Raw genomic sequence first — 26847 nt, 5'->3', positions numbered from 1 at the left:
ATGTCAATCCCTAACACCCCTAAGGCTGTATCAGAGGGAATCCTGCTTCATCAGTTCACCTCTAACAGTGAGTAGTAACAGGGAAGACTTAGGCTCTTTCAAGCCTTACCCTCTTTTCAGGACACAAACACATTTAATTTTTTCTCCTCAGTTTTCTGGGTATTTTCCCCTCTCCTTTTATTTTAAACTTCAGTGCAAGAATAAGGAGAAACAAGATGTCCTTTCTCTCTACTCTCACTTTTTCCTATATTCATCATGAAGGTATATACAAGTCTTGCCAATGCTGAGTTCCTGTATGAATCCACCCCATAACCAACTCTTCTCTTGCATCTGTGACAAACAACTCATGATTTTCTCTTAAAGCTGTGCAAGACAAACTGAACTATTAATAGCAAAGAAGTGGTATTCAGAAGGTTTGTGTGGACTGCCTGATACGCTTTCAACTTTTCTTAGCATTCAGTGCCTGGAATCTGTGTTTTCTAAGCAGTTGTTTGGGGCATTGTGGGGTGTCAGGTAGTTTGTGATATTGACTCATTATCATCTTTGCTTGCATTTCAACTATAGTTTCTATTTGTGAACTTCTGCATTTGTCCATGTTATACAGAAAAAATGCTGCCACACAACAATCTTCAGTATGAATTCTTCAAGGTTTTTCCATGCATCTTTGTGATGCCATGTCAAAATAGCTCTACATTTATTGAAACCATTCTTTGCAGGTTATCATCTATTCTGTTCTCAGTCCTCACTAGCTGAGGTTCTGTGGACGGCAACTTGAGTGAGATAACTACCAGCAGGTTGGTAAAACTCTAACTGAATCTTCAATTGAGAGGTAAATTGTTGCTGTTGTTTACTTACCAAGGCTTGTCCCACTCTTTTGTGACCCCATGGACTATAATGCACCAGGCTTCTCTATCTATGGGATTTCCCAGGCAAGAATGCTGGAGTGGGTTGCCATTTCTTCTCCAGGTGATCTTCCCCACCCATGGTTTGAACAAACATCTCCTGCATTGCAGAACAGCATGCCCCAAAGGCTTCTCTGAAAGTTGAGATAAAACATCAATTGAAACAAAGATAGTGAATTAACATTATTTTGATTGTCATTTTTGGAAAGGCTAGTTTGTTAAAATGCAGATTTCCAAGTCACACTCCTCAGAAATTCTGATTCTCCCAGTCTGAAATAGGGCCTACAATATGAAAGCTTGCCCAGACTCCCAGGTGATTCTAATACTCTTCCTTAGAAAACTAAGCCTAACTTTTATCTCCCTTTAATGATAAGGCGGTCTTTTCCAGGTGGTTCAGTGTAAAGAATCTGCATGCAATGCAGGAGATGCAGGTTCAATCCCTGGGATGGGAATATCCCTTGGAAAAGAAAACAGCAATCCACTCCAGTATCCTTGCCTGAAAAACCTCATAGACAGAGGAGCCTGGCAGGCTATAGTCCATTGGGTCACAAAAGAGTCAGATACCACTTAGTGACTAAACAACAACAGCAGTGATCAAATGAGTTCGATTGTCTGAAAGGATTAAATGTTTCTTTGTGATTAAGTTATATTTGCAAAATTTTTAACAAATTCATTTTCTTGGTGTGCACAGAAATTTTTAAAAAGTACATAACTGAAACATATGCTGGCTTTAAATATAATATTATTAGAACTTCTTGGATTCCCTCATCTATTTAACAATTAGGAATAGATTTCTCCCTAATAAAGGGCCACTGGACAAGGGCCCTGTCCTTTCCTCACCCAGACCCATCAGCAAATCTTACTGTCTGACAAAAATAATTATTAATAGTAAAGTCTTAGACATGGATTTAAAAATAGAATAGATTTCTCTTTTGGAGCTAATGAAGAAATGTTTGGCACGCATGATTTTTGAAGATGCATCTTTAGACTGCTTCCAATTTTTGCAATTTTCTTTTTTAGACTTATTTCAGAATTCTGATTCAAAAAGCAAAACGAAACCTCTATTGGAAAATATGATAATTACCAAATAGTATCTTGCAACTATATGAAGGAATATTTCCAGTGTAAATACAATTGGTATTTCTCCCACAGAACATATACCACAATTCATTTGAAAGAGCATATCAGATCCAAGAACCTCAAAAGCTTCTTTCAGGCATAGCAGATTCTTCATGTTCCAGAAGAAAAAGAGAAGTTAAAAGTACATTCATTAAAGAAATGTCTACTTCTAAAACAATGAAAAGCATGTAATGTGTAAACATATAAGATCATAGGAAACTGTCTGATAAAATGTTTAAGACCATGGACTCTGTTGCCAAATTGTCTGGCATCAAATTGAAAGGTTGTTGCTGAGCTGTGAAAGACGCTGGGATTCTTGGCCTCCAGAGGAGAATTCAATCCGGGGCCAGCGGCAAAGTTTGATTGTTCAGAACTTTTGTGTAATAATGTTTTATTAAAGTATAAAAGAGAGAAAGCTTCTGACACAGACATCAGAAGGGGGCAGAAAGAGTGCCCCCCTGCTAGTCTTTAGCTGTATGTTTTATAGCTATTAGCAGTCAGCTAATTAAAAAAAGGAAATGTCTCAAAACTCAGAGAATGGCACCAGGCCCCTCACCCACAACATGCATTCTGAGATAACATTGGCATAGTGTGAGTTGTCCTGGACCATAAAAGGATTGCCATGAATCTTTTTTTTTTTTCTCCAGGCAAGAGTTCTGTTTTGCCATGAATCTTGAAGAAAGGCAGGTATCCAAGCAAATACAGTCTCATTAACATGGCTTAAGAGAACATTTGCTTGAGTAAAACATACTGGTTTGTCAAAGTCAGTTCTGAGTCTTAGGCAAGAACTGACTTGAAGACAGAGTCTAGGATAAATAGACAGTTCATTAACATAGCTTAAGATAAACATTTCCATAAGAAAAATGCATTGGTTAGCTCAAGGTTTGAGAAAAGTTAAGTTCAGGTGGAACCAGGTGTCCTCCTTATGTCAACACAGAATTTTAAAAGAAATCTCTTTTTAAAAGAAACTCCTTTTTGAATTTGGATAGAGAAGGGGAAATATCTAACACTTGTAGTTTGTTTCCTCCTGCTGCTTAAGAGAGAGATTAAAAATGTCTGACACTTGCAGCCTATTTCCTCCGTTTGGAGACCCTGGCCTTTCTGCCTGTTGCCCTCTCAACATCTTGCAGCTCTGGTAACTGGGCCACCTTGAGCCGTTTGCTGATTTACTCACCTGTATGTTTGAAATCATGATGATATTGCCTTCAAGGCAAGCACTTTAACTTAGTATCTTCCTTACCCCATCTTTAACACAGTGGTAATAACAATATCTCTAGAAACAAAGGGTTCCTCTGAAAATTAAATGATATATACTGTATGTAAGCTGGTTTCTCTGGTAAACAAGTTGATCCATATTGAAAATTCAGGAAGTCTTATTCATTATTGTAAATACTAAGAATTTTAATTGCATTCTATCTGTTTTTACTTGTAGGTGATAATTATGGGTGATGAAGACACATATTTATTGAAATTTAAAGGCTATAATTTTGAACGTTCTTTGGTTGATATTGACTTTCTAGAAAATCTAGATGACTTTGAAATTAGAGATGATGATGTCTTCACCATTACATACCCCAAATCTGGTAAGTCTGAGGAGTGGCCACCTGTTTCATTCTTCATTCTGGTTTGGTAATACATGTGGACAGATGTACTCTTATCCAGACTTTGACAGTAGCCCAGTCAACAATTAGGTAACCATTTAGGATCAGAAGAAAAGTTAAACAAATCTCATATCTCTATCTTATAAGGTCATTTGAAATGCTTATATTGTCATCTCTGTTAGCACATATGAAGAAACCAAATAGGAAGCCAATAGGAGATACTTGGTAAATGCTGACCTAGGTCTGAGAATGAAGGAAAATATACCTGGGTTCAGTCCCTGGATTGGGAAGATTCCTTGGAGAAGGAAATGGCAGCCTATTCCAGTATTCTTGCCTGGAGAATTCCATCGACAGAGGAGCCAGGCAGGCTACAGTCCAGAGGGTCACAAAGAGTTGGACACAACTGAGCAACTAACACTTTCCATATGATAAGACAATAAATTTATCTATGACAAATTGTCCTCAACATGAAAGTTTTACAATTTATTTTTTAATATTGGGCTTCTTTGATGGCTCAGATGGTAAAGAATCTGCCTGCAAAGTAGGAGACCCAGGTTTGATTCCTGAGTTGGCAAGATCCCCTGGAGGAGAGAATGCTACCTCTTCCAGTATTCTTGCCTGGAGGATTCCATAGACAGAGGAGCCCAGTGGGCTACAGTCCATAGGGTCCCGAAGAGTCAGACACGATTTTTCATATCAATTTTTTGTATTACTCTGTTTAGAAGATAAGATGACTGGCACCACTGAAGCAATGTTGTATGAAGTGAATAGTGTTCTCAAAGACACATTGGAATCTACGTAATGGAAATAAAATTATTCCTGATTTTTACGAAAATACTCCAACTCTTCCCTTTACCATCTAGTCTGAAACTCATGACCGTGTTTACTTCACTGAATTAGTACTACATTCCTTTACCCCTGGATTCTTGCACTCTGTACAACTTATTAACACCTCTGATTGGTGATTATTTTTCCTCCCTTAGTTGTCAGTGCCATCTCATTGTGCCTTGTTTTAGTTCAAACACTGAAGTCCATATCGAGTTTTTCCTTTACCCTTAATTTTGCCCAAGTATTACATCAAGAAACAGTAAGTAAGCAAAAAAAAAAAAAAAAAAAAAGAGGTCTTGAGTGCTTGATTTGTCTATTCTTTTAAACGACAAAGCTTTAAGAAAGGAGACTAAGGAAAGGAAAACAGAGGTAGGCAGAGAAAATTGTGGAAACAGACTTTACTTGAAGTAGAGGAAACAGAAGGAGCTGAAGGATGAATCTGATTCACTACTATTATGGAATCAGAACCCCCACAGCTCTTCAGAGTGAAAAAGGAAGTAAAACCCTTGATTTCATCTCTAATAATTTTAATGTAAAACGCAAACAAACAGAAAACTTGGACGAGTTCACTGACACCTTTAGGGTGGTAAAAAGAAAGAAAAAGCTCCAAATAATTTTGAAATGGGTGGCATTATTATTGACATTTATTGTTCAAAATTAATTCAAGGTTGAAAATAAGACATATATTTTTACAGGTACCATCTGGGCTCAGCAGATATTAAGCTTGATTTACTACAAGGGACATCGTAACAGAACTGAAATTGTGGAAACAATTGACAGAAGCCCCTTCCTGGAATACAATGTACGCAAAATAGAATATGAGAAAAGACCATCGCCTCGCCTCTTTACCTCCCACATCCCATACTATTTAGCGCCAAAGGGTCTCAAGAACAAAAAAGCTAAAGTAAGTCACACAAATATCTTTTGAATCTTTGAACAAACAAAAATAGTTTCTTTACATAATGTCCTCCCAACCTCACTCATTCACATTCTTTCTAATGTGATTATTATAATATTTCTGACATTGTGCTTAGCCGTTCAGTCCTGTATGACTCTTCACAACTCCATGGACTGTTTTCCATCAGGCTCTTCTGTCCATGAGGATTCTCCAGGAAAGAATACTGAAGTGAGTTGTCATGCCCTCCTCCAGGGGATCGTCCCAACCCAGGGATCGAACCCAGGTCTCCCATGTTGCAGGTGGATTCTTTAGAGTCTGAACCAACAGGGAAGCCCACGAATGCTGGAGAAGCTTATCCCTTCTCCAGGGGACCTTTCTGACTCTAAAATCAAACCAGGGTCTCCTGCACTTCAAGCAGATTCTTTACCACCTGAGCTACCAGGGAATCGCCGGTACCCCACCAAACAAAAATATTACTTTACACGTTAAAGTTGTATATGAAATTATACCTATATACATGGATTGGGATCTCACACACATTGTTTGCTGTGTCATTATAAAAACATATAGCAAAATTAATTTGTCAGCACATAAAATTCTATTGTTTTTAACAATTTAGTAGGATTTTATTCTGTCTATGTATATAATATATATGATTGTGAATTGATGAACAGGTGAGTTTTAGAAAATGTATGTACCATATTGCAATAAACAGTCTTATAGATCACACTTTTTTGTTCTGGTGAAGTGTTTCCCTAAAAGTGAAAATTTCAGCATTAGATGTCCAAATATTTGAAGTGTTGGTAGGTGTTATCTACTTGCCTTATAAAATCTATCACTGACACTTCCTCAAATAGCATATAAGAATGCTTTATTCCTTACACACTCACCAAAGAATGAAGTTATCTTTGCTAAAAAAATCTTTGCTAATATGTTATGTAAGAACTATCTTATTCTCGAGTAACTGTAGTCCATTTGGTTTTAATAAATTTGAGCCCCTTTCTGCTTATTCTAGGCCTTGAAATACCCTTCATATCCTTTGCCTATCTTTCTTAAAATTTTTCTCTATTTACTGTTTGCTTGAAGCATTTATATGGGGTAAAAATTGTTCCACTTAAGAGTTTACCTTTAAACTTGTTGAATGCTTTTAATTTCATGTAACCAACTTAACAATCTTTCCTTCATAGTATCTTGCCATCAAGTTTTGTTAATAAACACCTCCCAGCCAGAAAGATTATGCAAATACTTTCCAGTTTTCCTCTCTGTTTTGATTTTTTACATTTAATGATAAATTATATCAGATATCACAGGTGATTTGAAATATGACGATTGCATAATAATTGCCAATAGGATTTGCCAATTGATCCAATATGATTTCAGCATTTAGTCTTTCCCTACTGTTTTCAAGTCTACATTTTGATATATTATTTCCATATTTCCTTCCTCTGATTATTCATTCTTCATTCCCAAAATTAATAGATATATTTAATATGTGCCCATTCTTCACTGTTTTGAATGATGTAACTGATAAGGAAAATCCCATAAAGCTTATTCTTTATATGTGAATTTCCCAATAATATTTAGATACTGATTAGCATTAATAAAATAAGATTAAGTCTGAGAAAATCATTATCATTGCTCTTTTCCAACAACTGCTGTTTTCCATCCAGCAATATTCTATTGCTCTTTATTTATCAGATGTCTGGGCTTCTCAGGCAGCTCAGTGGTAGAGAATCTGCCAGCGAAATAGCAGATGAGGGTTATATACCTGGGTTGGGAAGATCCCCTGGAAAAGGAAATGACAAACCTCTCCAGTATTCTTGCCTGGAGAATCCCCATGGACAGAGAAGCCTGGCGGGCTGCAGTCCCTTGGGTCACAAAAGTGCTGGACATGACTCGGCAACTAAACAAAAACAACATTTCTGTCCACCACGAGTGTTGTAATGCTCTTTGTATACTTCCTACATTTTTTTCCCCCGGATTACCAGTTTTTGGTTTAAATTTTACATATGTAATTAATTGGTTTTCATTATTGCCTTCTCTATTTAGCTATTACTGTTATAAAGTAAATGATACTGATCTTGTTACACTATTATATTTGGCTCCACAAATCTCTTCATTTGTTTTATTAATTTTCCCTATATTCACTGAAATACATTTTATTTTAAAATCATAATATATTCTATGTTTCTCTGCTTTTCAATATTTGCACTTCCTTCTTTTCTGTTTCAGGACTTAAAAATCTGTAGAAGAAAAATAGCATATTGAGGTGATGAGAAATATTATGTCCTTGACTGACATTTTTTAGTATACTTTTCTTGACTTTGTTTTCTGTTGCAATGATTTTGAGGTACACAATGCTGAGAAATACTTTCCCCCCCTTTCTCAGTACTCTTGAAATTTGAATTTTGTTCTTCAAACAGTTCTAATCACTTAAAAGTCCTTTTCTGGCACCCTATAAGTACAACATTCCCTCTTTCCCACCTTTAAACTAAAGCAAAAAGAAATTGGTTAGATATTTATGAATTTATTTCTGAGATAAATCTTACATTTTTATATTATTGTATTTTATTAACATTCTGTTGTAAGAGTTTTATTTATTTTTTCAGGAAATTCTATCTGTAATTATTTTTAAAATAGACAATTTTCTATGATATTGAAAGATATTTGATTTTAATATCACCGTAAGTCAGTTTGTAAGACAAATTTTGAAGCTTTTAAAATTTGGTTAGTTTTTCAAGTATTTTAAAATTACAAATAAGAAGAATATTTTGAAGATTTAATTAAATTCCACTACAATATGTCTCATACTGATAACTCTATAGTTCTAAAACATTTTCCCTTTTTCAGTTTAATTAATTTATTTACCTTTCCCTAAATCATTAGTATAATTTTACTTTCAAAATAAATTATCATCCTTTCATCTATATTTCAAAACTTGGAAAAAACTGCAGCATATACTTTCATAAACTAATGAATATTTATCTAATTCTATGGTTACATCTTATCATTCATTAGTAACAGTGAAAATTTTTAGGTTCTTTCCTTTGTACATTTTTCAGTCTATGGACATTTTCTTATTATATATATATATTTTTTTGCTGCAAAGAAAGAACTAAAATTTTTAAACATAATTTAATATTCTCCACTTCATTGATTTTTGCTTTGATTTTAACTTTTTCTCATATTTTGTTTGAAAATATTTTTGTCATGTGGTATCCAATATTTATTTGTTAAATATGGACATTTTAAAATGATGAATATCGATTTCAGCATTGCTATGGGTATAATGTTGTTAGCATCAAAGTAACCTATCTTTTCATTTTTATTTTCTCATTGGTTCAAATTATTCTGAAGAATTTTTATTTTCAAATAAAATGTTTATAAATATTTATAAAACTAAAATTGTTTTTCAGTGTTGATAATTAATATTATGAAAGAGTAATTATGGAATCAGGTAATGGTATAGTAAGAATTCTAAGTTTTGAAATTCATTAAGAAGTTTTATGGCCAATTACATGTAGATCAATTTTTCAATACATTCCATGACTACATGAGAAAATAATGTATATTCTCTGCTTGGGGCACCAGAAATTGAAAGTGTTAGTCATTCAGCTGTGTCCAACTCTTTGTGGCCTCATGGACTGTAGCGTGCCAGGCTCCTCTGTTCCTGGAATTCTCCAGGCACGAATACTAGAATGGGTAGCCATTCCTTGTCCAGGGGATCTTCCTGGCCTAGGGATCAAACCCAGGTATCTTGCCTTGCAGGCAGATTCTTTATCATCTGAACTAACTTGGGATACTAACACAAACATATAAAATAAATTTTTCTAAATAATTTTATAAATTTTTTATGTTAATCCTTTATGCTTATGTCTGAAGATAAGTGTGTAAATTTTCATGATTGTTACTAAATTGAAATCTTTACAGAATTTCTAGACATTGTGCTATTAACATTTTTCTATTAATGCAGTATACAGATTCCTATTCTATTGGTCATTAGAACCAATTTTTTTATCATCCTATTAAAATATTTGGCTTTAAATTCTACTTAGCTATATATTATCAATTGTTTTCCCTTTCCCTGAGGATTTGACATGTGTCTTTTCTTGTTCTTTATTTTCAATATTATTTTTGACTGCTGTATAATTTTGTATGTTATGTAAGTAATTCTATGAGACCCATACTTTTCCTTCATTGAATACTTAGGTTATTCCATTATTCTGTTATTAGAACATGCCATGTTACATTACATTCTTGAGCATGTCCTGTGGTGCACGTCAGCATGAGCTTCCCTAAGCACCCAAGAATAGAATTGCAAAGCCACAAAGGACAAAAATATTAAACTTCATAAAATGATGCTATTTTTCTCAAAGTTATTGCAGCATAAACAGTGAAAACTACAAAATATGAGTTTTTATTTTTCTTTTAGTATTTTTTTTCTATTGGATTTCCTAATTTTATCAATTTGGTGATTATAAGATGCTATCTAAAATTGATCTTAATTTCCATTTATTTAATCAATGATGAAATTAAGCAGGTTTTGAAAAGTTTATTGCCCACAGTTATTTCTTTCTTTTTTTTTTTTTTTGTTTTTTTGCGTTCACTAACGTTTTATTCATGTTCTGTTTTTTTTGTTGTTGTTTTTGTTTTTTATTATTATTATTATTTTTTTTTTCCAGTGGGTTTTGTCATACATTGATATGAATCAGCCATGGATTTACACGTATTCCCCATCCCGATCCCCCCTCCCACCTCCCTCTCCACCCGATTCCTCTGGGTCTTCCCAGTGCACCAGGCCGGAGCACTTGTCTCGTGCATCCCACCTGGGCTGGTGATCTGTTTCACCATAGATAGTATACATGCTGTTCTTTTGAAATATCCCACCCTCACATGCTCCCACAAAGTTCAAAAGTCTGTTCTGTATTTCTGTGTCTCTTTTTCTGTTCTGCATATAGGGTTATCGTTATCACCTTTCTAAATTCCATATACATGTGTCAGTATGCTGTAATGTTCTTTATCTTTCTGGCTTACTTCACTCTGTATAAGGGGCTCCAGCTTCATCCATCTCATTAGGACTGGTTCAAATGAATTCTTTTTAATGGCTGAGTAATATTCCATGGTGTATATGTACCACAGCTTCCTTATCCATTCATCTGCTGATGGGCATCTAGGTTGCTTCCATGTCCTGGCTATTATAAACAGTGCTGCGATGAACATTGGGGTGCACGTGTCTCTTTCAGATCTGGTTTCCTCAGTGTGTATGCCCAGAAGTGGGATTGCTGGGTCATATGGCAGTTCTATTTCCAGTTTTTTAAGAAATCTCCACACTGTTTTCCATAGCGGCTGTACTAGTTTGCATTCCCACCAACAGTGTAAGAGGGTTCCCTTTTCTCCACACCCTCTCCAGCATTTATTGCTTGTAGACTTTTGGATAGCAGCCATCCTGACTGGCGTGTAATGGTACCTCATTGTGGTTTTGATTTGCATTTCTCTAATAATGAGTGATGTTGAGCATCTTTTCATGTGTTTGTTAGCCATCTGTATGTCTTCTTTGGAGAAATGTCTGTTTAGTTCTTTGGCCCATTTTTTGATTGGGTCATTTATTTTTCTGGAATTGAGCTGCAGGAGTTGCTTGTATATTTTTGAGATTAATCCTTTGTCTGTTTCTTCATTTGCTATTATTTTCTCCCAATCTGAGGGCTGTCTTTTCACCTTACTTATAGTTTCCTTTGTAGTGCAAAAGCTTTTAAGTTTCATTAGGTCCCATTTGTTTAGTTTTGCTTTTATTTCCAATATTCTGGGAGGTGGGTCATAGAGGATCTTGCTTTGATTTATGTCGGAGAGTGTTTTGCCTATGTTCTCCTCTAGGAGTTTTATAGTTTCTGGTCTTACATTTAGATCTTTAATCCATTTTGAGTTTATTTTTGTGTATGGTGTTAGAAAGTGTTCTAGTTTCATTCTTTTACAAGTGGTTGACCAGTTTTCCCAGCACCACTTGTTAAAGAGGTTGTCTTTTTTCCATTGTATATCCTTGCCTCCTTTGTCGAAGATAAGGTGTCCATAGGTTCGTGGATTTATCTCTGGGCTTTCTATTCTGTTCCATTGATCTATATTTCGGTCTTTGTGCCAGTACCATACTGTCTTGATGACTGTGGCTTTGTAGTAGAGTCTGAAGTCAGGCAGGTTGATTCCCACAGTTATTTCTTATTCAGTGAAATTATTATAATTTTTGTCAGTTTTTTTATGTTACCTTTTTCATAGAGATTTGTATACGTATCTTTTGTTTTATTTTGTTGTTGTTGTTGTTCAGTCTATAAGTCATGTCCGACTCTGTGGGACCCCATGGACTGCAGCATGCCAGGCTTCTCTGTCCTATACTATCTCCTGGAGGTTACTCATGCTGGCCAATCATCTTCTCCTCTGTCGCCTCCTTCCTCTTTTTCCTTGAATCTTTCTCAGTATCGGGGTCTTTCACAATGAGTAGGCTCTTTGCATCAAGTGGCCAACATATTGTACCTTCAGTTTCAGCACCAGTGCTTCTGATGAGTTCAGAGTTGATTTCCTCTAGAATTGATTGGCTTGATCTCCTTGCAGTCCAAGGGACTCTCAAGGGTCTTCTCTGGCACCACAATTAGAAAGCATCAATTCTTTGGTGCTCAGCCTTCTTTATGGTCCAACTCTCCCATCCATACATGACTACTGGGAAAAACACAGCTTTGACTATAAGGACCTTTGTCAGCAAAGTGAACTCTCTGCTTTCTACACTGTCTAGGTTTGTCACAGCTTTCTTTCCAAGGAGCAAGCATCTTTTAATTTCATGGCTGCAGATACCATCCACAGTGATTCTAGAGCCCAAGAAAATAAGATCTGTCACTGTTTGCACTTCTTCCCCGCTATTTGCTGTGAAGTGATGAGACTAGATGTCATGATTTTAGTTTTTGAATGTTGAGTTTTAAGCTAGCATTTTCACTCTCCTCTTTCACCCTCATCAAGAAGGCTCTTTAGTTCTTCTTTGCTTGCTGCCATTAGAGTGGTATCATCTGCATATTTGAAGTTGTTGATATTTCTCCCAGCAATCTTGATTCCGGTTTGTGATTCATCCAGCCCGGCATTTTGTATGATGTACTCTACATAGAGGGCTTCCTAGGTAGCGCTAGTGGTAAAGAACCCACCTGCCAATGCAGGAGACATAAGAAGAGTGGCTTCGATCCCTGAGTCGGGACGATCCCCTGGAGGAGGGCTCACAACCCACTCCAGTATTCTTGCCTGGAGAATCCCATGAACAGAGGAGTCTGGTGGGCTACAGTCCATGGGTTGCAGTGAGACAGACATGACTGAAGTGACTTAGCACACAAGCACTCTGCATAGAGGTTAAATAAGCAGGGTAACAACACACAGCCTTGATGTACTCCTTTTCAATTTTGAACAATCTATTGTTCCATGTATGGTTCTCTGCCTTTTCTGAATCCAGCTTGTACATCTGGAAGTTCTTGGTTCACATACTGCTGAACCCTAATTGCAGGATTTTGAGCATTACCTTGGTAGCATGCGAATTGTATGATAGTTTGAACATAATTCTAGATACTAATCTATTCTTGGTATCTGTGCTGCACTTATATTTTCTTGCTTTTTGTAAAGTTTTGGTACATTTTGATGAACAGCATTCTTATTTTAATGGAGTCTGATTGATCCATTTTTATGTATTTCTGTATGGGAATATTTTCCTGTTTGAAAAATAGTTTCTTTACACAAGGTCAGTAATACGTTCTTTATCTTTTTAGATTCTAAAAATTTGCTTTCAAAGTTAAATCATTTATCCTTTGGTAAATATGTTTCTATACATTGTGTGAAGTAGAAATCCATTTTTTAAACATGGATTATTATTTACCCAACATCATCTGTTAGGTAGATTTTCCTTTTCTCACTGATCTCCAATGCTACCTTGTCTGTATATCAAATATCACTTAATGCTCACAGAGGGTAAATGGAACATCTTTTACAGAAGGTAATTTGCAAACTTAATCAGCCTTACAATAAATAATTTCAGTTTTAGAAATTAGTCCTATATGCTCACACAAGTGAAAATTCATAAGAATTAAGATTTTATTGCCATGATCCTTTTGATAGAAAAAACCTTGAGAACAAGTTAATTTCTGTCAGTAGTAGCCTGGATAAAATAAATTACTTTGCATTCACATAATGAAATACTAAGTAGGTATTAAAAAATCTGTAAAGATAACCCAGAATTGTTCAAATTCTTCATTATTCCCTCTGCAGATAATTTACATCTACAGGAACCCCAAGGATGTTTTGACCTCATTTTTTCATTTTTCTAATTTGGCGATTAAATTAGAAGCTTCAGATAGCATAGGACATTTCATGGAAAAGTTTCTAGATGGAAAAGGTAACTATGAATTTATTTATCAAGCAACATGTTTATGAGGCCACGTTGTCATTTAGCCAAATTCTCAAACCAAGAGAACATATTTAGTGAGAAGAGAAGGCTAATCATAATATGCTCAATATACACAAGTGGTTGGTATTGGATATCTACTTGCCACCCTATAGGTTTTTTTTTTTTTTTAACTAGGACCACCTATACTGAGAATTGTCAAGGCTATACAGTGTATAAGAGAAACTTTGACCAGGGAATAATAGAACCAGAAAAGGTCATTCCAGATCCAAATCTCATTCCAGAGTAGCTAATCTAGATGCTGTTTTGTGCTCTGTGATGGTCCTGGGGTAGACCTTATCTGGCAGCTGTGGGATTCTCATTCCAGCACTGAGAAAGATAGACTGATGCAAGCGATTTGTGGAGTGTGGGAACCGGGATTTCTCACATTAGAAGTTTATATTAATGTGCTGGTTTGTAGGTAAATAAAGTTGTTATCCACAGATCTTTAAATCGACAATAATAGGAGAAATAAAAATGTATGTTTTCAGGTGAAGGAGGAAGAAGAAGGAAGGGAGTGATGTTAACAAAATCTTAGTTCTCAAACTAATCTTAATTCTTACCTAAGAATTTAGTTCTTCAAGATTCTTTTCTCTGCATTGCTGCTTTCCTACAAACATAGAATAACTTGCAAAAGCAGTTTTCTATTAAAATGGTGCAACTGTTTCCCACAACTCCACTTTTTAAAAGATAGCATAGATGTCCTGTGGTTTGGAGCTTGGTTTGCCTTTTGAGGATTCTTGAACAGAAAAGACAGACTATAGCTTGTTATGTAATAAGTGTGACATCTTTACCTGCTAACTTATTAATTTTCCCACAGTGATAGGAAGCCTTTGGTTTGATCACATCAGAGGCTGGTATGAGCACAGACATGACTTCAATATCCTGTTCATGATGTATGAGGAGATGAAGAAGGTAAGAGAGGAAAGTTATTTTTAAATTCTTTCTTAGAAATTCCTTCTTAAGGTTTCAATGAACCATGTTCTCCTACTTATCTTTGTGTGGTTGACTTAAAAAAATGCACTATGAAAAAGCTGTGAGTTAAGTTTTATTTGGGGCAAAATGAGGGCTACAGCCCAGAAGACAGCACCTCAGACAGCTCTGAGAAACTGCTCCAAAGACTCAGGAGGGAAGGTTGGTATATGTGTGATTTTGGTGAAGGGGGATACATGCAATCGAGCACATGTTTTCCCAGAAGGTTTCTTCTAGTCTTGTGGAGCTTTTTCTATCCACGGGAACAGTCGTCGTCATGCAGGATTTTTAGTGCTTTTCTAGATATGAGAAGATATAAGAACTGGGCTCATAAAATCAGCTCCTGAAAATATCTAACTAACTGAGGACCTATCCTGCCAGTTTTTCCCTGAGCACAGAGTGCCTCATTTCTGGTCTCCAACTGAACTCCTTTCAGGTGGTGTTAAGGTCAGCAGCTGCAACAGCTCATGATTTAATCCTTGTAGAAGTAGATGGCAAGTGCCAATTTGTAGTTGACAGTATCTAACTACTTTTCAGGGTTATTTTTTTCTTGGAGGGGAGGGGTTTAATTTTCTGCAGCTCATTCATTACTGGCCTTCAATGCTCTCTTCTCACTGTACCCGCTCCTCATTTTTGATTCCTCTTCATATAACCATCTGTCACAATAAAGGCATACTCAACTGTGTAGAGCACTCATACTTTAAAATAGAGAAAGGGCAGTAGGCACCACAGAGGTGAAGAGCTACCAAAACAGGGCTAATTAACTGAGGTGAATGTGTGCTCTGTGATGCAAACGCTTCCTGTTTTGTTTTTTAAGAAAAACTTTGAAACCAGCTTTCCTGCATAATCTCATAATGTTTATTCTTTGTCATTCAATTAGAGGTGTCTTAAAATATTGCATAAACCAAACAGAAAACGTTTAAGTTCACTATTTTGTAATCTGTGATTGATATGTTCATTCACTAAGACATCATTTCTTCACTCATTTCATCAAAAATTATTGAATGCCTAAAATGTGACAGACAGTAAATTATGAGAAAAAGAGAAGTGAACCTTTTATTTGCACAGTTTGTCATTTAACAGGAAAGACAGGTATTCCCAAGCAAATATAAATAATTAAAAACTATGATAAGTAATATTAAGAAAAACCGCTGATTTCATATAAGTATATAGAAGAGGATCTGGTATCATCAAAGGTGATAGGCAGTGTTTTCTGAAAAAAAGTAACCTGAAAACTGCAAGCTAATAAATATGTATTAACAAAAAAGAGAGGTGGAAAAAGGAAGCCAGAGAAAGAGAATGTGCAAATTTTCTGACGCATTAAAGTGGATGAAAAATGAAGGAAGAAGAACAGGCAAAGTGAAAGTATTAAAAGATTAAGAGAGGTCAGTAACAGTCAAGCTGCTTAAAGACTGTAATAAATGATGGTGATTTCTTTCACCTTAAAGGCAGTAAGAAGTCTTTTAAAAATCACAAGAAGGAGCGTTATGTAATGCAATTAATATTTTTAGAATATCATTCCCTTTTGTGGATTGAAAAAGATGGTAGTGAATACAGGCAAATTAGTTAGATACTAGTGTGATAACCCACTGAACACCAGCAACGCTTTAGGTTAGAATGGTCACTCTGAGACTGGAGAAACTGCGGAGTTTTAACACATATGTTTACAGTCAAAAGGAAAGGGATTATATACAGGAAAAAAGAAAAAGCGAGAAATATTAAGATGCTTTCTATATTCTGGCTCATATACCTGTGTTGACAATGATGTAATTCATTTACTGTTTAAGGAACACCCAAGCAGGGTAAAGCTAAGAGAAGATTGTGAGATCTGTTTTAACATATGGAGTTTAAGATGATTTAGAAGTATCCAAGAAGATATTTGAAAATTAGGGGAACATACAGGTCTACATTTCAAAGAGGTTTGCTCTAAAATTATCAATGATATTAATTTGGACATCACTATATAGACTATAGTTGAAACCATGATTATGCTTAAAATTGAGAGTGAAGAGGAAAAGGTCAGAAAAAGAGGAGGAAAAGAGAAACAAAGAAAGAGAGTGTATGGGAGAAAAACAAGGGGGACGAGTACTATTTCTGAGAGAATTTAAAACATAACTTTTGGGTAGAAAGGGTGAGCCCACGAAGGACACTGAAAAGGAACTCTCAGAGAGGAAGGGAGAAAAACATTGTGTGTGCTGACAGAAGCCAAGCAGGTGTGTCAAGAAACCTTTTTAAGACTTTTTAACCTGTCAGGACTGAGAAGTCAAGTGAAAATGAAAGTTTAAAATATCCATCAAATCTAATTACATGAAGTATAGAGTGCAGTAGTGTAAACTGGGTTGGAGGGGTTGGGGTGAAATTGATGAATCCCAGATGTGTAACACTGGCACAGACACATGTATTAATATATTGCAACTGTCTTCTATATACCTATTTTTATAGCTAATATTTGAACTTCCAAAAAATCCTGCCCCCAGTAGAATTATCATCTCCCAACAGAAGTTGCCTGTTGTCTCATGAAATATATGTTATCTCGTGATCAAAGTCAGAAACTAGCCTTCATGCTTGATATCTCCTTCTCCCTTGCCTCTTAATTTAACTAGTTAATGTCTGAATTCTGTCTCTGATTCCTTTGTGGAAAACGCAAACATATCAACCTATATTGCCCCTTCCATGGTCCAGATCACCATTATCTTTGCTTAGCTTCTATAGCAACTCATCTAACTGATTTGTCTACTTGCAATTCTCAGCCCATCTCCATTTATTCTCTATTCTTCAACCCATGTTATCATCTTAAAATGCAAATGTGTTCCCTTCCTTATTTTTATATTTGAGCTGTTCCATGAGAATGTGATCACAAAAATATATTCATAAACAACAGATTTTGCTGAAAATGTGGACATAGAAGACACTGAGTAAGCTATGCAAAATCCTGGAGTATTTGTCTGTTCTGTCATCAGTATACTGTCACCAGGTATCAATTTTATCTTACCTTCCACCAAGCTGCCCATTGTTCATATATTTTTGGTCTAGTTTTTTCATCAGCCTTTCAAACAAATATTTTTTTCACCATATCTTGGGGAGAAACTCTTAACTTTCTCTCTTCAGGAAAATAGAATTTGGTCAACTCAAGTTTCTGCCTTAAAGCCGTTTCTAAAACAGAATCCCTATGTAGCTCAGTACCATCAATATTGATGTAGATTTTGAGGTCTTCTTTGTCTACTACTTCCCTTGAATATTTTTTGATAATTTGAGCTAATACAATTTATGTCTATTCTTTGATTGGAATTGACAAGTCCATATAGATGATCACAAAGCACTTTGAAGATTTCTCACAGAGCTGAAGGTGGTATTCTTAACTATATAGTGTCTATACAACTGTAGAAAATGTTGAAACATTTTCTAGATACTCGTGAAGTGTATCGAAGTATGTAGTTTAAATGAAGGCAGAAGTAGCTATGTTGTTTGGAGATTCATAACTAAATTATAAAATTATAAGTAAAATCAAAGAAGTAGTTATATAAATAAGGATAGTGGTTATTTGGGGGCAGTAACTGCTATCCTTATTTATATAACTACTTCTTTTCTGCCCCTACTCCCATATCACTGTCACTCTATTCTTCTGCCTATAATATGTGAGTAAACTTAATCACCAAGGTCTTCATTTCTATTCATGAATTGGGATCTACTAATTTATTCATACAGCAAAATATATCAGTGGGTTTTGTCATACATTGATATGTATCAGCCATGGATTTACATGTATTCCCAAAACCCACTGGAAAAAAAAAAAAATAATAATAATAATAAAATAGTTATATTAAAAAAAAATATATCAGAATTGCCTTCCTTTTGAAGGGTGAATGATATTTAATTGCATCTATGTATTTTGTTTATGCATTCATCCATTGACAGACACATGGATGACTTCCACTTCCTGGCAATTGTAAATAATGCTATTACCATGAGTGTACATATCTGATCCTCATCTTCATTTCTTTTGCATGTATGCCCACAAGTGGACTTATTGGATATGGACTTTAATTTTTTGAGGACTTTGAAAGAGTAGTAAACTTTGAAAGAGGAAGTCTAATGCCTTTATATGTGATATTCTCATTCAAGACTCTATTGGATATCTAATGCCCCTTGAGATTCCATTTGAATTTTACAATGAATTTTTCAATGTGTAAAAATATCATGGGATATTGATAGGGATTGCACTGAATCTGTGAATCACTTTTGGTGGTATTAACATCTTGACATTATTAAATTTTCCAGTTCATGACCATGAGATGTTGTTCTAGTCAACTTTCTAAAATATTTTCCAGAACACAAATATTTCACCACATTGATTAAACTTATTCCTAGTATCTTATCAGTTTTGAAACAATTGAAATTAGAATTATTTTGCTATAATTTAGCCTTTTGGAGAAGGAAATGGCAACCCACCCCAGTATTATTGCCTGGAAAATCCCATGGATGGAGGAGCCTGGTAGGCTACAGTTCATGGGGTTGCAAAGAGTTGGACTGAGCAAATTCACTTTCACTTTTAGCCTTTGGATTGTTCATTGTTAGTGTATAGAAATATGAGTTTTGCATGTTGGCTTTGTATCCTGCAACTTTGCTAAAATTGTTTATTAGTTCTAGCAAGGTTTTGTGTGTGTGTGTGTGTAGAATATTTAGGATTTTTCTAGGTATGAAATCATGTTCCTGTGAACAATTTTCCTTTCCAATTTAGATGCCTTTTATTAATATTTGTTTATTTTTTCCTAATTGTTCTGGCTAGGACTTCCAGTACTATGTTGAAAAGTGGGGAGAAGTGTTGAAGTGGACAGAACGAGAATCTTTGCCTTGTTCCTGATTTTAGTAGAAAATCTTTGAGTCTTTCACCATTAAGTGTGATGTTAGCAGTAGGTACTTTATATAGAGCTTTTTCTTATTGAGATAGTTTCCTTTAATTCTTCATTTGTTGAGTGTTTTTGAATCATGAAAACATGTTGGATATTGTCAAATGCTATTTTTGCAATAAGTGATGTGATCATGTGGTCTTTCCCTTCATTCTGTTTATGTGATATTACACTAAAGAATTTTCTTAGTTTGAACTATCTTGCATGCCAGGAGTAAATCCAATTTTATTATGGTTTTTAATCTTTTCAATATGTTGTTGAATTTGTTATTAATTTGTTGAGGAATTTTGCACCCTATGTTTCATAAGTGATTTTGGTCTTTAGCTTTTCCTTACACCGTTTTTCTGGCTTTTGTACCAAAGTAATTCTTGCTTAAATGAATGCTTTTGGAAATCTTTCATACTCTTCAATTTTTTGGAAGAATATGAAGAGAATTGGTGTTAATACTTTGTTAAATATTTGGTAGAAGTCACTAGGAAAGTCATCAAAATGGGTTTTTCTTTGTATTCAGTTAGTTGCTTTATTCATTCCCTTATGAATTATGGACTCCCGGGGGCTTCCCAGTTGGTGACAGCAATAGAGAATCTCCCTGCCAATGTAAGAGAAGCAAGATATGCGATTTTGATCCCTGCGTCAGGAAGATCCCCTGAAGTAGATAATGGCAACCCACTCTGCTATTCTTGTCTGGAAAATCCCATGAACAGAGGAGCTGGTGGGTTGCAATCCATGGGGGTGCAAAGAGCTGGACATGACTGAGAGGCTGAGCACACACACCACAAACACAGAGAGAATGTTCTGACCTGATAACACACTGCAGAACTTGGTCGTTTCTGAAATGCATGCATGTGTGCACGCTGTCACTTCAGTCATGTCGGACTCTTTGCAACCCTCTGGGCTATAGCCCACCAGGCTCCTCTGTCTATGGGATTCTCCAGACAAGAATACCTGACTGGGTTGCCATGCCCTCCTCCAGGGGATCTTCCCGACCCAGGGATCGAACCCCTGTCTCACACGTCTCCTGCACTGGCAGGCAGGTTCTTTACCACTAGTTTCACCTGGGGAGCCCTCTGAAGTGTATATAATAAGTCTCAAAGTGTTGCTTGAATGAGTGACTGAAGTTGAGCTCTCTTTATAAAATCAAGTGATAGGAAACTCTAACAAAGCTGACAACATCACTCAGTTTAAAAGATTGAATGTTACAGATCTTAGCCAAACTTTGGACTTGGAAAAAGCCCAAGCACTCTCAGTTTTCTAAAATATGGTAAAGATGTTGGGCTATAACTCAGATGTTCGTTATAGAATGAACAGTTTCTCATACGATTCTTTCAGGATCTCAGAAGTTCTGTGCTGAAAATCAGCAGTTTTCTTGAGAAAGAACTGAGTGAAGAGGATCTGGATGCTGTTGTGAATCAGGCTACATTTCAGAACATGAAGCTTGATCCTCAAGCTAATTATGATAGTATCCTGAAAAATGAAGTCGGGATGAGAACAAACGAGGGACACTTCCTGCGCAAAGGTGGGTTAAGTGGGTAATAGAAGCAAAAGTGTTGAGACTTGTCTTGAGTCCTCGGCTGCTAGATTAAGTTAGATGTGGCCTGCAACATGTCTCTCCAAGAATCACCACTGAAGCCAAACAGAGAATCAATGATCCTAACTAAGAAGAACCTGAAAATTATCCCAGGAAACAGAACAGAACTTCAGCAACTGACTAATAAATATTAGGTTCCTTCTTTCTAGACCATATGACCCTATTTTTAAAAATTTGTTTAAAAGTCTTACCAAAAGGCAAAAGATATGTGTCCAGGAGAGCTCCAATTCTTGATTTACCTTATTGCTCTTTAGAACATTCTAGACAGAAGGTTAATATGTATTTTGTTTGGAGAAGGATTTTTATATCATTACTTTCCCCTCAAGTTCATTATTCTTCATTGTAAAAAGTGGATTAATACCTCATTAACCCAATCTGCTATGAATTCTATCATCCAACAATATGAATAAATTTTTTTTATGCTCCATTAAGTTGCCAGGGGTTGCTAAGAATAAATATATTTTCTCCTGATACTCCTTAATTTCAATTTTTTCATTTCATCTTTTTAATGTACATTATTCTAAAGCATAATTTGCACTTATTTACATCACTAGACTCATATTTTATCCTAATATATTCATTACAGCACTAAGACAATAGACACTGGTTAAATTTTAATTATGTAAAGATCTTATTAAAATTACCATGGATACCAACATTTTAAAAAGTCATTGCTTCCTCTTTGTCCCATTTATTATCAGTTTTCACTTCTCATTGCTCAACTAGATCTGATATAAAGCATTTCTCATGCCCATGTAACTAACTTACTGCCAAATGACCATAATATTTACAAAATAAATTCTGATAACTAAAGATGCCAGTTTATTCATCTTTATTACATAATTGAATTAGTGTTGGTTTCAAACTTCCATCAAGTGAAACTTTTGTATTAATGACAGCCCGTGGCACCCTCTTTTCCTTGAATTTATGACTTGAAAATCTATTTGTAATGGTTCCTCTTTCCATGGGATGCTCCAGGCAAAAGTACTAGAGTGGCTTGCCATGCCCTCCTCCAGGGAATCTTGCTGACCCAGGGATCAAACCCCAGTCTCTGTGTCTCCTACACTGGCAGGCAGGGTACAGTTTATTTACAATATTATATTAGTTTCAGTTGTACAGCATAGTTCAGTTCAGTTGCTCAGTTGTGTCTGACTCTTTGTGACCCATGGACTGCCCATGCCAGGCTTTCCTGTCCATCAACAACTCCTGGAGTTTACTCAGACCCCCTGTCCATTGAGTCAGTGATGCCATCCAATCATCTCATTCTCTGCCATCCCCTTCTCCTCCCGCCTTCATCTTTCCCAGCATCAGGGTCTTTTGTAATGAGTTGGTTCTTTGCATCAGATGGCCAAAGTATTGAAGTTTCAGCTTCAACATCAGTTCTTCCAATGAATATTCAGGACTGATTTCCTCTAGGATGGACTGGATAGATCTCTGTGCCATCCAAGGGACTCTCAAGAGTCTTCTCCAACACCACAGTTCAAAAGCATCAATTCTTTGGCTCTCAGCTTTCTTTATAGTCCAACTAGATGGACCTTTGTCGGCAAAGTAATGTCTCTGCTTTTTAAAATGCTGTCTAGGCTGGTCATAACTTTTCTTCCAAGGAGAAAGTATCTTTTAATTTTATGGTTGCACACACGACCTGAAGTGATTTTGGAGCCCAAAAAAATAAAGTCTGACACTGTTTCCACTGTTTCCCCATCTATTTGCCATGAAGTGATGGGACCAGATGCCATGATCTTAGTTTTCTGAATGTTGAGTTTGAAGCCAACTTTTTCACTCTTCTCTTTCACTTTCAAGAGGCTCTTTAGTTCTTCTTTGCTATCTGCCATAAGGGTTGTGTCATCTGCGTATCTGAGGTTATTGATATTTCTCCCAGCAATCTTGATTCCAGCTTGTGCTTCCTCCAGCCCAGAATTCCCGCATGATATACTCTGCATATAAGTTAAATAATCAGGGTGACAGTATACAGCCTTGATATACTCCTTCCCAATTTGGAACCAGTCTGTTGTTCCATGTCTAGTTCTAATTGCTGCTTCCTGACTCACATACAGATTTCTCAAGAGACAGGTCAGTTGGTCTGGTATTCTCATCTCTTTTAAGATTTTCCAGTTTGTTGTGATCCACATAGTAAAAGGCTTTGGCATAGTCAATAAAACAGAAGTACATGTTTTTCTGGAACTCTCTTACTTTTTCGGTGATGCAACGGATTTTGGCAATTTAATCTCTGGTTCCTCTCCTTTTCTAAATCCAGCTTGAACATTTGGAAGTTCATAGTTCACATACTGTTGAAGTCTAGCTTGGAGAATTTTGAGCATTACTTTACTAATGTGTGAGATGAGTGCAATTCTGTGGTAGTTTGAGCATTCTTTGGCATTGCCTTTCTTTGGGATTAGAATAAAAACTGACCATTTCCAGTCCTGTGGCCACTGCTGAGTTTTCCCAGTTTGCTGGCATATTGAGTGCAGCACTTTCACAGCATCATCTTTTAGGATTTGAAATAGCTCAACTGGAATTCCATCATCTCCACTAGCTTTGTTCACAGTGATGTTTCCTAAGGCCCACTTGACTTCACATTCCAGGATGCCTGGCTCTAGGTAAATGATCACACCATTGTGATTACCTGGATCATGAAGATAGTTTTTGTCTTGTTCTTCTGTGTATTCTTGCCACCTCTTCTTAATATCTTCTGCTTCTGTTAGGTCCATACCAGTTGTGTCCTTTATCGATCCCATCTTTGCATGAAATATTCCCTTGATATCTCTACTTTTCTTGAAGAGATCTCTAGTGTTTCCTATTCTATTGTTTTTGTCTATTTCTCTGTATTGATCACTGAGGGAGAAGGCTTTCTTATTTCTCCTTGCTATTCTATGGAACTCTGCATTCAGATGGGTATATCTGTCCTTTTTTCCTTTGCCTTTCGCATCTCTTCTTTTCACAGCTATTTGTAAGGCCTCCTCAGACAGCCATTTTGCTTTTTTGCATTTCTTTTTCTTGGAGATGGTCTTGATTCTTGTCTCCTGTACAAGTCACGAACCTCCATCCATAGTTCTTCAGGCACTTTGTCTATCAGATCTAATCTCTTGAATCTATTTGTCCCTTCCACTATATAACACAAGGGATTTTATTTAGGTCATACCTGAATCATCTAGTGGTTTTCCCTACTTTCCTCAATTTTAGTCTGAATTTGGCAATAAGGAGATCATGATCTGAGCCAGAGTCAGCTCCCGGTCTTGTTTTTGCTGACTGTATAAAGCTCCTCCATCTTTGACTGCAAAAATATAATCAGTCTGATTTCGGTGTCGACCATCTGCTGATGTCCATGTGTAGAGTCTTCTCTTCTGTTGTTGGAAGAGGGTGTTTGCCATGACCAGTGTGTTCTCTCGGCAAAACTCTATTAGCTTTTGCTCTGCTTCATTCTGTACTCCAAGGCCAAATTTGCCTGTTACTCCAGGTATTTCTTGACTTCCTACTTTTTACATTCCAGTCCCCTATAATGCAAAAGACATCTTATTTTGGATGTTAGTTCTAGAAGGTCTTGTAGGTCTTCATAGAACCGTTCAGCTTCAGCTTCTTCAGCATTACTGGTCAGGGCATAGACTTGGATTACCGTGATATTGAATGGTTTGCATTGGAAATAAACAGAGATCATTCTGTTGTTTTTGAGATTGTATCCAAGTACTGCATTTCAGACTCTTTTTCTGACTATGATGGCTACTCAATCATATATGTACAGCATAGTGATTCACAATTTTTGGAGGTTATACTCCATTATAAATTATTGCAAGGTAATTGCTATAATTCCCTGTGCCATACAATGTACCCTTGTTGTTTATCTACTTTATGCTGGAATCCTGGGGCCCAGAGTTCTCCAGCCTCTCTAACTGTCCCAGTGGTTTTCCAACCAGCCCAAGTCTGAGACGCCCAGATCATGGCTCGATCTGTTCACTCCCCCGTATCTTCTCACGTGATCTCCCTTTTCCTCTGAGTCTCTCCCAAGGGTCAGAGGTCCTGACCTCATCACCCTTCTTCCCTTCATCCATGTGCTACATGTGTACCTTTCTGATAGTCCTGGTTTTCCAGGAGCCTGACTGCCTGTTTCTAGGTAGAATTCTTTCTGTGAGAAAGAATCAGTGAGAAGCAACGTTTCAATGAGAATTCTTTCACACGAAGGTGGATTTTTGACATGTTCTTGGGGAGAGGTGAAGTTCAACTCCTTTTGCTCACCATCTTGATCTCTCTTCTACTTAAAAATCTTTGTGTCTCTCTCTTTTTTTTCCTGCAACTTTAAAGATGAAGAAAATACTTACTTTGAAGGGTATCATTAAGAACTACATTATGTGATATAATAGATGTGGTTTGCCAAGTATGGTGTGTGGAACTTTGTAAGATATATTTAAATATTCTAATCTCTTTGCATATTTAGCTTTATTTTTCCTTCTTAAGAAAGTTCTATATTACTGGTAGTGGATAATGAAAGTATAAGATAAGGAAGTGGATTATAGCTCTATTTTCTGTGCTACCGTGTCTTAAGTGTGTTTTTAGCTCAGCCATGTATAAGAAAAAGTGAGGCATCAAATTCCATGGAAAACAAATAGATATTTATCTCCTTGTGAAGATAATAAAGTGGATTGAAGGAAGCTTTTGCCCCAACAGTACTACCTCCTCACCCAGGGCTGTCCGTGTGTTTGTCCCACCAGGTACCATTGGAGACTGGAAACATCACTTGACGGTGGAGCAAAATGAACGATTTGACAGAGTATTCCAAAGGAAGATGAAAGATTTTCCCTTGAAGTTCATCTGGGAAATAGATGAGGAGTAGGATCAGTGCAAAGTACAATAATATTGTAAAAATCTAACAACTGGAAAGCATATTTTAATATACACATTAATTTGTGCTTCTCATACAAATGTTAATTATAGAACTTTCTTAATTAACAAAATAAGTAAACTGCTTAGATTCATTTCCATGCCTTAATGAAACTTTGCGATTTCACTCATTAAAATGATTTGGATAATCTGCATTGTTGGCCTATATGATAAAGTGAAAGAAAGAAAGCATGCAACATGAATATTTTGAGAGTGTTTTCCATAGCAGGCATTCATTATTTATCTATAATTTTCTAACTGAAATTTGATATTTTGGCTTAAAACCAATGTGAATATTGAGTAAATAGAGAAATCATATGCACCTGAGAAGCAGATGCATCTGTTTAACGATTTACCAGATCACAAAGTTTACACTAAGGAATTAAGGTTCAAAGGTAGATTGATCATCTAATGGTCCAATTATTTAACTATTTGAATGGAAAGAAATATTTGTATCTTTATCACTCACTAAAATAATTCTATGTGTATTTAAGAGTTGAATATTTAGAATAAAATTACTTTGAACAACAAGAAAAATATAGATAAATGTGTCTTTTAATTACTAAATGGAGAAAACCTTGTGATGAATAAAAGTGTTGTAACAAAACTAATAAAGTTTATAAATTCACAATCAAACACTTCAAGGTATCACCCTTCATAACAGTCAATAAATAAAAACAACTCGATACTTAAGTATAGTAAAAATAA

At 36.0% G+C, this 26847-nt stretch overlaps 1 protein-coding gene across 1 annotated transcript; it reads left to right on the top strand.

Moving 5' to 3' along the window:
- Nucleotides 1-26092, top strand: LOC133048179 (amine sulfotransferase-like). Its single transcript, XM_061131802.1, is given in 8 exon segments — nt 1-18; nt 20-67; nt 3454-3604; nt 5146-5354; nt 13629-13755; nt 14624-14718; nt 21012-21198; nt 25971-26092. Coding segments are annotated over 8 exon segments (957 nt in total).
- Nucleotides 26093-26847: the final 755 nt, after the last annotated feature.

Source organism: Dama dama, chromosome 28, assembly GCF_033118175.1.
Source record: "Dama dama isolate Ldn47 chromosome 28, ASM3311817v1, whole genome shotgun sequence".
In the NCBI taxonomy this organism is placed as follows: domain Eukaryota; kingdom Metazoa; phylum Chordata; class Mammalia; order Artiodactyla; family Cervidae; genus Dama; species Dama dama.
This window is presented reverse-complemented; position numbering and strand designations above follow the sequence as displayed.